This window comes from Cupressus sempervirens, chromosome 7 (assembly GCF_028749045.1).
Source record: "Cupressus sempervirens isolate cs-2001-9-10 chromosome 7, ASM2874904v1, whole genome shotgun sequence".
NCBI classification, from domain to species: Eukaryota; Viridiplantae; Streptophyta; class Pinopsida; order Cupressales; family Cupressaceae; genus Cupressus; species Cupressus sempervirens.
The window spans coordinates 109,397,828-109,409,880 of record NC_143124.1 but is presented as its reverse complement, the minus strand read 5'-3'; the positions used below and the strand labels follow the sequence as shown (position 1 = coordinate 109,409,880).

The window sequence follows — 12,053 nt, the reverse complement described above, 5'->3', positions numbered from 1 at the left end:
AAAAAAGAAGTTAAATGTCGCAATAAGAAGAAATACACAACACTGGATTTATCCTGGTTCACCACAATAGTGGCTACATCCAGACTGCAGAGTATTGAATTAATAAGAAAAAGTTGTTTACAAAATGAGTAGGAGCAGCATATAAATGGGCTCCAATAATATTACAAATGAAGAGTCTTTGGAAACCAAGAGACTCGATTATTGGAGGGAACAAAGATGACTGTTGGCCTTCACAATATCTACAAACTCCCACCTGAAGGACAACCAATGCTGCAACTGATCACCGAATACCCTGCTCAAAAAATGATCTATCTTTTCTTCACAAGCCCAAGAGAAGTTCTAGCACATTCGAACTTCTCTTTGGCAACAACCTTCATGAATATATCAGCCGGATTGATTTTGGTGTTAATCTTGACAGCATTCAGCTTGCCCTCTTCGACTACATGACGAAAAAAGTGAGCATGTGCATCAACATGCTTGGAGCGATGTTGGGATGACTGATTATGTGCCATGAAGATCGCACTACGGATGTCACAAAATAGATTATATTCATTTTGATGAACTTTCAAGTCACCAAGTAACCGCTGAAGCCAAATCATTTCCCTTGCACCCTCGAAAAGAGCTAAGTATTCAGCTTTAGCTGAAGAAAGAGCAATGGAATGTTGCAACCATGATGCCCAGCTGATTTCAGCTCCAACAAATGTGAAGGTGTAACCAGTGGTAGACCTTCGTTTATCCAAGTCTCTAGCAAGATCAGAATCAGTGTAACCTTGTAGCTGAATTTTGTTTCCGCCGAAACATAAAACATAATCTGAAGTGCCTTTTAGATACCTTAGTATCCATTTGACGGCTTCCCAATGAGCTTTTCTGGGATTGCTTATGAGCCTTCTCACAACTCCCACCGCATGAGCAATGTCGGGGTGAGTAGAAACCATAGCATACATAATACTACCAATGGCTGATTTTTATGGAATTTTCTCCATAAATTCTTTTTCTTCTTGTGTTTGAGGACATAATTCAGAACTTAATTGAAAGTGACCAGCAAGAGGAATAGGAGTTACTTTTGATTCAGCCATGCCAAATCTGTCAACAACTATGTCAATGTATTGTTTTTGAGACAAAGCGATTTCCCTCTTTTTCCTATCCCTTGTGATTGTCATACCAAGAATCTTTTTGGCCACCCCTAAGTCTTTCATTGCAAATTGGCTTGCCAATTTTTGCTTCAATTCATTAACGATTCTTTTGTTTGTGCCAGCTACTAACATGTCATCGACATAAAGAAGAAGGATGACAAACTCTTCACTTGGAAGTTTCTTGAAGTAGACACATGGGTCTGATTCACATCTTGTGAAATTATGCTCAACCATGAAGTGATCAAATTTTACATACCACTGTCTTGGGGCTTGTTTCAGGCCATACAAGCTCTGATTTAATTTGCAATAAAGGTGTTCATGTCCCTTCTTTACAAACCCTTGTTACTGCTCCATGTATAATTCTTCTTCTACATCACCATGTAGGAAAGTGGTTTTCACATCAAGTTGTTCTAATTCAAGATCCCATGCAGCTGCTAATACCAGAACAGTTTAGATAGTTGTCATTTTGACAACTGGTGAGAAGATTTCATTGAAATCTATCCCTTGTTTTCGATCAAATCCCTTTACCACCAATCTGGCTTTGAAGGATTTATTGCCTTCCGCTTCATCTTTCACACGATATATCCACTTGTTCCTAAGTGGTCTTCGATTAGGCAGAAGAGAGACCAAATCCTAGGTTCGATTCTTGAGTAAAGAATCCATTTCTTCACGCATCGCTATTTTCCATTTATCACTATTGACATCATTGAGAGTTGCTTTGAACGTAGATGGTTCTGAAAATTCTGAAATTAGAATTGAAGGCTCTGCTTCTTCAATGTATAATAATTCATAATCAGAGAATTTAGCTGGCATTCTCTGTTCTCTAGTGGATCTTCTCATTTGGGGTTCTCTGTTCTCTGGTTGAACCAATTCAAATGGAGAACCGGTTACACTAGTTCGCTAGTTTAAATGTTGAATGCCCTCTCTGCTGCTTGAGAATAGATTATTATGAAGTGTGCCTTCTCCCTATGATATATTTGTATTGGGTGCCTCAAAACCGGTATGTAAACTATGTTGATTTGGAGACATGTTACCTCTACCTGCCATATTACCTACACGGTGAAAGGGTCTTTGACTGCCATGAAACTGCCGTGAAACTGTCTCCTCTGAATGAAGTTGTTCCCGTGAATTACCAAGATGCTGGTATGTGCTCCCACCATGATTACCCTGCACATTAACGTCCTGCAAATCAATTTGTAGACCCTGTGAAATAGCTCTAACACATTGTGGATGGAGTTTTGCACCCTGTACATTCACCTCTGTTACGTGCGTTTGAACCTGGTTTTCATTTGCCCCTTGCGGATTATGTGCAGGCTGCGGATTAGTTGGACCTACACTCTGAAATTGCCCACGTGTATTTCCAAGATTGTGGCTTGAGTTTCCACCGTGCTTAAATGGATATAGTGACATACGTTTACTGTGAGTACTCTGTATATAGATGGGATTGCCATGGATATCAATTGGCACAGCTTGCAAATTACTCTCATCCTCCAGATTGATGTCGTGTAGTTCTATTTGCCCACCCTGCATTAGTGGATGAGCATTATAGTCCTTTGACTGATAGCCCATTGTAGTAAGAGGATCCCTTGTACTTTGGTTTGAAAAAATTTCACAAGCTTGATCGTGATGGAGGGACAAATTCCTGTCATGAGAAGAGATATCAAAAAACTCTTGTGTAGAACTATCATCATGTCCTGTGTTCCCAGGAGTGGAAGAAGATGAAAAATTTGGAAATAGTAAAGAGGTGGAACTATATGAAATAGTGTTAGAAACTATTTGTGCATTCAATCCAACATTCCTTTGTGCAGCGATTGGCACAAATTCTTTTTTAGACATTTCCTGAGAATTTAATGCTGGAAAAGTTTTCTCATTGAAGACAACATCTCTGCTTCTAATAATCTTCTTATCAGTTAAACTCCAAAGCCTGAAGCCAAACTCATCCTCTCCATAGTCAACGAATATACAAGGCTCAGATTTAGGATCCAGCTTGCTTCTTTTTTCTTTGGACACATGTGCAAAAGCCTAACAACCAAAAAATTTAAGATGAGAATAAGAGAGTCTTCTACCTTGCCATTCCTCTACTGGAATTCCGAAGTTCAACCTTGAAGAAGGACTTCGATTAATGAGATATACGGCTGTATTACATGCCTCAGCCCAGAATTCTTTTCCCAATCCTACATTAGAAAGCATACACCGAGCTTTCTCCATTATTTTCCTATTGAATCTTTCCACTGCCCCATTTTCTTTAGGGGTGTAGGGCACAACTTTCACCCTACGAATACCATTATCTGCACAATAATTGTCGAACTCCAATGAACAAAACTCACCTTCATTGTCCATTTTTAAACATTTGATCTTATGGCCCCTTTGGTTTTCAACAAGAGCTTTGAAAACTTTAAATTTAGAAAAGACTTCAGATTTATTTGCCATCATATATATCCATACTTTCCTAGTACAATCATCAAGGAATGTAACAAAAAAATTTGAACCTCCTAAAGAGCTTACCTCAACCGGACCAAAGACATCCGAGTGTACAAGTTCCAATGGTTTCTCCTTGAGATCATGTCCAGCTTTCAAGAAGCTGACCCGCTTTTGTTTCCCGTAAAGGCAATGTTCACAAAATTCCAAATTTTCTGATTGGAGACTTGGTAGTTGATCCCTTTTGAGCATTATCTCAAGGCCCTTTTTGCTCATGTGGCCTAATCTTTGATGCCAAAGTGCTGCATTGCTGCCCATGACTGTCATAGCAGCCCCTATTTCAGTAGGCTTCTCAAGGAGATAAAGATTGCCAACTTTGTTTCCCTTGGAAATTATTCTCAAACCCTTGGTAACTTTCCAAGTATCCGGATATAAGAATGGATAATATCCTTGGGCAAAGAGCTGACTAACCTAAATTAGATTTCGCTTTAATTTGGGAACATGGTGAACATCTTCTAACAACCATTCCCCTCCATCTTCCAGCGGTAAAAAAATGTCACCTTTGCCAACTATTTCGTAGGATTTGTTGTCTCCAAGAAATACCTCTCCAAATTGACCACCATGGTAGTTTGTGAAATAATCCGTACATTAAGTAGCATGGAAAGAAGCTCCAGAATCTATCACCCAAGAATCTGATTTTGTGTCACTTGTAGAAAGAACTAAAGAACTTTCATCTTTCTCATAGGCTGTATTTGCTTCCATGTTTCTCACATGTTCTTGTGCTTTCTTGTAAGCCCAACAATTTCTCTTTGTGTGGCCAGGCTTACCACAAAAACAGCATTCACCATTCCTACCTCTTGACCTTGAACGATTGGGTGACTTTGATCTTCGCTGATTGTAATTATTATTTCCTCTATGATGGCTTCTTCCTCTTCTCTCAGTGCTGACCATAGTGAGAGCATCATCGGATGAGGAGTCTTTGTTACTCCTTCTCATGTCTTCACTTAATAAAGTGGCAACAACTTCATCATAGGCCAGCTTTGACTTCGTAGAGCTTGAAGTACTTACAGCTGTAACTACGGGATCCCAACTGTCAGGTAAAGAACATAACAAGATGATTGCTTTGGATTCGTCATCTTGAGTCATACCAACCGAGCTTGCTTGACATAATAGGGTGTTCAAATCATTTATATGATTTGACATTGCAATCCCTTCCTTCATTTTCAATTTGTAGAGTTTCTTCATAATGAAGATTTTGTTTGCAGCCGACACCGTTTGATACATATGCTGAAGTTTTTCCCAAACATCTTTCATTGACGTCTCATTTGAGACATTGAACAAGACATTTTTCGCTAGTGAGAGAAAAATGGATGCCATAGCCTTGTCATCCATCTTTTTCCAATCTTCATCAGTCATTGTAGATGGTTTCTTAGACTTTCCTTCGATTGCGAGAGCCAAGTCTTGCTTAACCAGCAAGGAACGCATCTGCACTTTCCACAGGCTGTAATTCTTGCCTGTAAATTTCTCTATTTTCAAATCCTCCATCTTTTCGAAAAATTCAACACTGATTTTCCAATCTGCACACCTCGTGCTCTGATACCAATTGAAAGGATTTAAACAAAGAAATTAAATGTCACAATAAGAAGAAATACACAACACCAGATTTATCCTGGTTCACCACAATAGTGGCTACGTCCAGACTGCAGAGTATTGAATTAATAAGAAAAATTTGTTTACAAAATGAGCAGGAGCAGCATATAAATGGGCTCCAATAATATTACAAATGAAGAGTCTTTGGAAACCAAGAGACTCAATTATTGGAGGGAATAAAGATGACTGTTGGCCTTCACAATATCAACAAACATTAGAGTTCAACCTTTCAAAAACTGCACAACATTATTGATCCACGATAATTTTAAATTTTTTAAAATTAAATATATTTCTCGACAGGTAGAAATTTTGAATCTTCCCACTATAATTATATATGTCTAGGTGTGCACATGTGGGCCATTGACTTAAAGTAGTTAAACATTATTGTCTAGAAACCATTTCTATTGTTTATAGATTGCCTACCTCAAGTCTTCAATATTTTCAATTATAGTTTCTCAAATCAAAAAAGGGCAAGAATCATACCAAACAAGTGTCACATAGTGGCTAAGTACTTGCCGTTGTAATTTTGTAGAGCTAATAGTGATAAAAATAATATTGTAATATTTTAAAATTATTTAAATAGGTCATTACAAGAATGTTGGATATTTTACTTTGCAAGATATTAGAAATAGTCCCAATCTTACAAAACACTAAAAAAATGAAAAAATAAAATACAAGACAATTCAAATGGAAAGATAACAATCAACCCTCAAAGCATAACATACATACAACAAATGAAAAAATAAAATTTAAATAATAAAAAATCAATTAAACTCTATTTATTTATGAAAAATGATTAAAATTATTTAAATAGGTTATTAAGAACATGTTGAATATTTTACTTTAAACTTTACTAACGTGAGGCCACATAAATTTTGATATAATCAATTCTCCATATTACATGCACTTTACTTTGAATTTTAATTTTGTTGTGGGGACTTTTTACAAATACATCATCATTTTTTAAATTCAGTTGTATAATATTTCTCTTATTATATATTCTATGTTTAGAATTTTCATGTTTTGAATAATAAGAGACATAAAAAATTATTTTTTTATTTACTAAGATTAATTTTTACATAAATAAATTTAAACAAAAAAGTCAAAAATAATATATGAATAAAATATGTTTAATTATCATTAATAATTCAATATTGTATATTTTTTTTAGATAGTTATATTCTTATAGCTAATTTATTTAAAAATAAAAATTAATCTTTTTAAATAAGGATAAGATGAAGATTAATGTTCATCAAATTTAAAAATAAAATAATAAAATAATAAAATTTCATGGGAATGTAAAGGATTTTGAGATTTCTAATTCTTGTTAGTTGAACATAGGAATCTCATTTAATTGTTAAGTGCCTAAAATTATGCCACATAGGTGAAAAAAACTCCTCGAAAGAAATTACAAAGATTCGCTATATAAGAGTCTAACAAGTTTATCCAATCAAATGATAAATAAATTGGTTAGAGAAATTACAAACTTAAAAATATTGCATTCAACTTTAGAAAATATAAATTGAGTAAAAAAATTAACAAGTTGGTATATTTTAATTGGTATACATAATTCAATTTAATCACTAGTTAATATAGTAATTCCAAAAAGTGATGCAATAGTACTTAGCCTACTGACAAGTACTAATAAGAGCCAAATGTATGCTTAATTTATAATGTATAAGAATCATAACAAATGTCATCCAAATCTAAGCATACATTATGCTGGAAAAATTATTGTATATTAAAAAGAACTCGCATCATTAGTTTGTCCAATTGTGGCTAAGAATATGGTATAATGTTTGGGTTTTAATTTGACAGACTTCAAGGATGTAGCTTTGATTTCATAGATATAAATGCTTATTTTTTTCTTTTTATTTATGAGGGTAGCAAAAGTGAAGTTAATTTAAAAAATAAGTATTTAGAAAATTAGTTGTTAGTCTATGACAATTACACTAATTTTTCTATCTTTAATCATTCAACTCAAATTTATATGTAGTTTTAAATTGATTTTTAGAATAATTATTAAAAAGATGACATTATCATTTGGCATGAAAATGGATGATAATGAGAGCCCATAGAAGAGCTATGTTTTTTCACAAAATTGATATAATAAATTTATATTGTCCTTTATTCTGTAAGGAAACTCAGGTGTAGAAATAGCTTCCTACACTAATCTCTTAAGGAATGTATTGTGCAAATTCCTATTAAATCCTTACAATTTTAGATTTGATATTATGTAAATAATATTATTGTAGTCAATCATGGATATAGAAAATAGATAGAGAAAGAAAACACATAAACACAAATATATGCCAGTGGGGAAAAACCTTTATTTAAAACAACCCCACCCCTCCAAAACCTAGGCAATGTATCATGTTCAACACAAAAGGTCACGACATAGAAGACCAATCCTATAGTAATAGACCATACCAAAAATACACTTTCTCGCTCTCCAAATTGCAACCCTAAAAATGCTTATATCATGCACTTTCCTTTTTTAGGGCAACTTCCAATGAACAACAGCATTAGGGTTTTAGGGTGCATGATTGGGGACTCGAGTGTACAGTGTCAATGATCAATTGACACATGTCTTCATGTCTTCACTCATCATAGAATCTTCTGGAGATAGATCTTACGCATCATATGAATCTATCATAATTGTTTTAACCATGATCAACTCTTATGCATCATAGGAATCCGTCATAAATGATCTCTTGACACACAATTCAAGATGCTGACACATACAAGTGGAGTGACACATTAACATGCCAACTATACATGTACTCTCACAATTAATTACATTAATTGCAAAAAATACATTTACAAAACAAATAATAAGAATAGAAATTATCCAAGGTTAAGACACCTTATTCCTAACATATTCAATTTAATTCTATTTATTATAAAAAGTGCATTTGTCATCAATTATATTTACCTATTTGCATGTAAAATGTCAAAATAAATAGTTTGTATTTCCTTTTGAATTTTTTTAATGGTTTCTTAATCCTCTTAAGCTATATAATTATAATGTTTGAGAAAAACATATTAGAAAAATTATCTTCAAATTATAAACTTAAAGTTTATTTTTCAAAACTTTATTTAAATTTTAAATTAAAATTTAATATTAATATGTAAATTTAATGTTATTGTTGTAAGCCTTCCATATGTTCTAATAGATTTAGTATTAGTGTTAAAATATCAATTTTTCACATCAGTATCATCAATCACATTATAAGTTTTAATCATATTTTAGAGCAAACTCTCGTGGTGCTTGTAGAAATTTTATTTGATTGCTCTTAGTTGAACTAGACCAACCATGCATTCTTAATTCATCATTTTCATATTCGTAAGATAATACTTTTTTTTTTTCTAATAAATAAATGCAATAGATGTAAGTATTGAACATGACATGGATTGTGGATATATGTTACTATAATCGAAATTAAATTCAAATATAATAAATTTAGACATCTTATTCTTAATTGTTTTTTCTATTGATTAGTTTGAGTGAAACAAGGATCTTTATATATGTTTGGCAAGCTTTTTTTTTGAGTATATAAAATTAAACAATATAGGATTGAGGAAATTGAATACTTAATGATGAAAACACATTGACTATAGTTTTTTCTTAAATTTTAAACAAATTTGAATTCTTAAGAGTAAACTTAGATATAACTGGTTATAGTTCTCCTCTCTGATATTGAATCAGTTTTTGCAAATAAGAAACTTAAGATTTCAAATACATTTTTCGAAAAACACTCTAAATTTAAAATGAATGTTTAATAAATTTATACTAAAATTAATCTAAAATTTCATCCCCTCATCATTGACAATACTTCCAATCGTTTACTTTATATCAAACGATAATTAAGACCTCCTCTAATTCTGGTAGGAGCAATCTCTGAGAGGAAAAGAGGAACGGCCTGCATCATTAAATTCAACTCCAGTTAAGTGCGTAATCGAAGGCAAAACAAATAATGTGGTAAAACTAATAATGCGGTAAATTAGACTCTACACTAAACCGCCTGTCAATTTAACATAATTCAGTGCATGATTCAGGGAAATAAAATTAGCAGAGTAAATTAAGCTCTAAAATAGAAAAATATTCGAAAGGGGCAATTTTTAGAGAAAACAATGAAAGATATTTTGTTCGAAAACAATTCCTGTTAGTTGGCAATTTAATTTGGATTTAGAAGATCTGCTGCCTCCAGAACAGACCGAAAACAACCAGTTACCATTATATATTAAAAAAAAATCCTACGCTGAAGATTTTGGAAGATTGAAATACATGCGAGTCAGCTTTTCCTAAATTAGGAGTCAATTTTAAAAAGAACAGAGTGAAGCGAAAATATCAATAAAATTGGAAGAAGGGAAAACACCGATAATAGGCAAATTCCTTTCTGAGTCTCTAAAAATGAAAAATTCTAAAACTTTTCATCAAAAACAAAAGCGTCTACCTGGTTGGCAAATCCAACTCCACAACCAAGCAAAATTCTGCCAATGATAAGCATGGGGAGATCTTGAGCAGCCGCGTTCAGCACAACACCAAGCAGGAAAAACATTCCGGCAATAAACATAGTCGGCTTCCGCCCCCATACTCTGGTCGAATACGACGCAAAGAATGTCGCTACAAGACCGGCTAGATACAGAGACGAAGTAAACAGCTGAAGCCCCTGGTTGTCATATTTACAGTTCGGATCATTGTCTATGAGCTCATTCTTCTTGCGATACACGGCGGGGAAAAATTTCTCCAGGAAATCGTTCATAGACGTCACTCCGCCTACAAATTGAACAAAATCAGTCAGTCTTCTTATAAAAAACCTCCAACATTTCCATCAGATCGCCACAAAACAGAGCTCAAACTCGCACAACCTCAAAATAACCATACATTACCAGATCTGCTTCTATCCAAACAAAAATACCAAGGCTTACACTACAAACGTTCATAATTTCACTGGAAAAAATAAGATCCTTTAAAGAGGACTCTCCTTCCGTCTCTAACAAAAATACCAAACCTTTCACTACAAACTTTAAAGATTTCACTGCAAAATTTAACGTTCTCTGAGGACTCTCTTCCATTGCAAACAAAAACTCAGAAGATTAAATGTAAAATTCTATGAGAGGACTCCCCTTCCATTTCAAACAAAAACGCCAAATCTTTTAACACAAACAGAAAAGATTACAAGAGAAATTTTAAATTTTTCTCGAAAGGGGCTAAAGCTTACCTGAAATCCCGATATCGTAGCCAAACATGAGGCCTCCGCTTGCCGCCATGATGCATGTCATGATCACATACGGCGTTATACGCGCCTGGAACTCCACTCCAGGAGGAGCGACAGGACCTGCAAACCCCGCCGGAGGCATCTTTCCTTCGCTGGATCTTTACCGCTAAAAGCAAAAGTTTCTTCAAACGCCAACGATTCACACACTACTAAAACCTTCACAATCTTTCCTTCGCAAACCTTTTCCAAATTCTTCACACAAGTCCACGAGAGACCTCGAAATTCTCCAAGAACAGAGAGGCAAATAGGAACTGCTCTGCAAACCTTGCCGCAATAAGAAAAATGGACTCTTTGGGAAAATAACGGCGCCCTTGCTCAATAAATAAAGCCCAAAAGTTTCAATCCGATTGTCCCAAAAAGTGCGTCGGGTGACACGTCAGCCACATCACCGATCGCATCTAACCACAAATTTTCAACGAAATAAATGTACGCCGTCCGATTGGGTAGAGAAAATGGGCGCCGTTGAACTTTCACTCGTAAAAACAGCTCTGCTAAAAAAACCCCGTTTAAGTCCTCGTTTAACATTAGTTTTGTTCGACTTAAAATCAGTGGAAATGAAAACGAACTCTATCCAGATTTTAACGGACTGCTTTAACTCACACTTCTACCTTATGCGGTAGTCCTCTTTTCGAATAAGATTAAAAACTTTTTTAACCTGCGTGTATTTTTAGCGTGTGGTGGATTCATGTTGAATAACTATTCATGTTGGATCCATTTATTCTCATGATAGATGGATTCATGTTGAATCACTACTCATGAAACATGGGTCAATGAGTTTGACTCAAAAATCACACAGTTAAATCCTAATAGCAATATCAAAATTTCACTTGCTGTGGAAATTATCTCCTACTTATCAATTGATGAGCTTAAGGGGCTTTCTAATGAATGGTTCATAAGGCACAACACTTGGTGAAGGTTTTGCAAATGGGGTTGCAAGCTTTGGGTTTAACCATGGAGGAAACTCCATAGTTAAGCACACTCAGGCTAGAATAGTACTAGGATGGGTGACCTCCCAGGGAGTCCCAGTGCTTCACCCCTGTGTGCATCACCTAGATCCAATAAGTGCTAAGTGTTCCATTTATTCTCATGAGAGATGGATTCATGTTGAATCACTACTGATGAAACATGGGTCAATGAGTTTGACTCAAAAATCACACAGTTAAATTTTGATAGCAATATCACAATTTGACTTGCTATGGAAATTATCTCCTACTTATCAATTGATGAGCTTAAGGGGCTTTCTAATGAATGGTTCATAAGGCACAACACTTGGTGAAGGTTTTGCAAATGGGGTTGCAAGTTTTGGGTTTAACCATGGAGGAAACTTCATAGTTAAGCAGGCTCAGGTTGGAGTAGTACTGGGATGGGTGACCTCCCAGGAAGTCCCAGTGCTTCACCCCTGTGTGCATCACCTAGATCTAATGAGTGCTAAGTGTTCCATTTATCCTCATGAGAGATGGATTCATGTTGAATCACTACTCATGAAACATGGGTCAATGAGTTTGACTCAAAAATCACACAGTTAAATCTTGATAGCAATATCACAATATCTACCCTCTTTTTGCATGGT

General features: G+C 34.7%; 1 protein-coding gene across 1 annotated transcript; it reads right to left on the bottom strand.

The window, feature by feature from the left end:
* Positions 1-8,910: 8,910 nt before the first annotated feature.
* LOC149545730 (sugar transport protein 13-like) lies at positions 8,911-10,776 on the bottom strand. Its single transcript, XM_089794344.1, has 3 exons — positions 10,427-10,776; positions 9,659-9,981; positions 8,911-9,124 (listed from the first exon to the last, which is right to left on the bottom strand). The coding sequence occupies exons 1-3, from the start codon at positions 10,563-10,565 to the stop codon at positions 9,053-9,055; spliced, it is 534 nt and encodes a 177-aa protein (XP_089650470.1). The 5' UTR covers positions 10,566-10,776; the 3' UTR covers positions 8,911-9,052.
* Between the last annotated feature and the right edge of the window lie 1,277 nt (positions 10,777-12,053).

Excerpts from the sequence above, each read along its gene's own strand:
- LOC149545730 (XM_089794344.1), bottom strand. The coding sequence starts at position 10,565 with ATGCCTCCGGCGGGGTTTGCAGGTCCTGTCGCTCCTCCTGGAGTGGAG. Across the intron at positions 9,982-10,426 it reads CTACGATATCGGGATTTCAG|GCGGAGTGACGTCTATGAAC; the intron begins GTAAGCTTTAGC and ends TTCAATTTGTAG. Across the intron at positions 9,125-9,658 it reads GAGTTGGATTTGCCAACCAG|GCCGTTCCTCTTTTCCTCTC; the intron begins GTAGACGCTTTT and ends TTAATGATGCAG.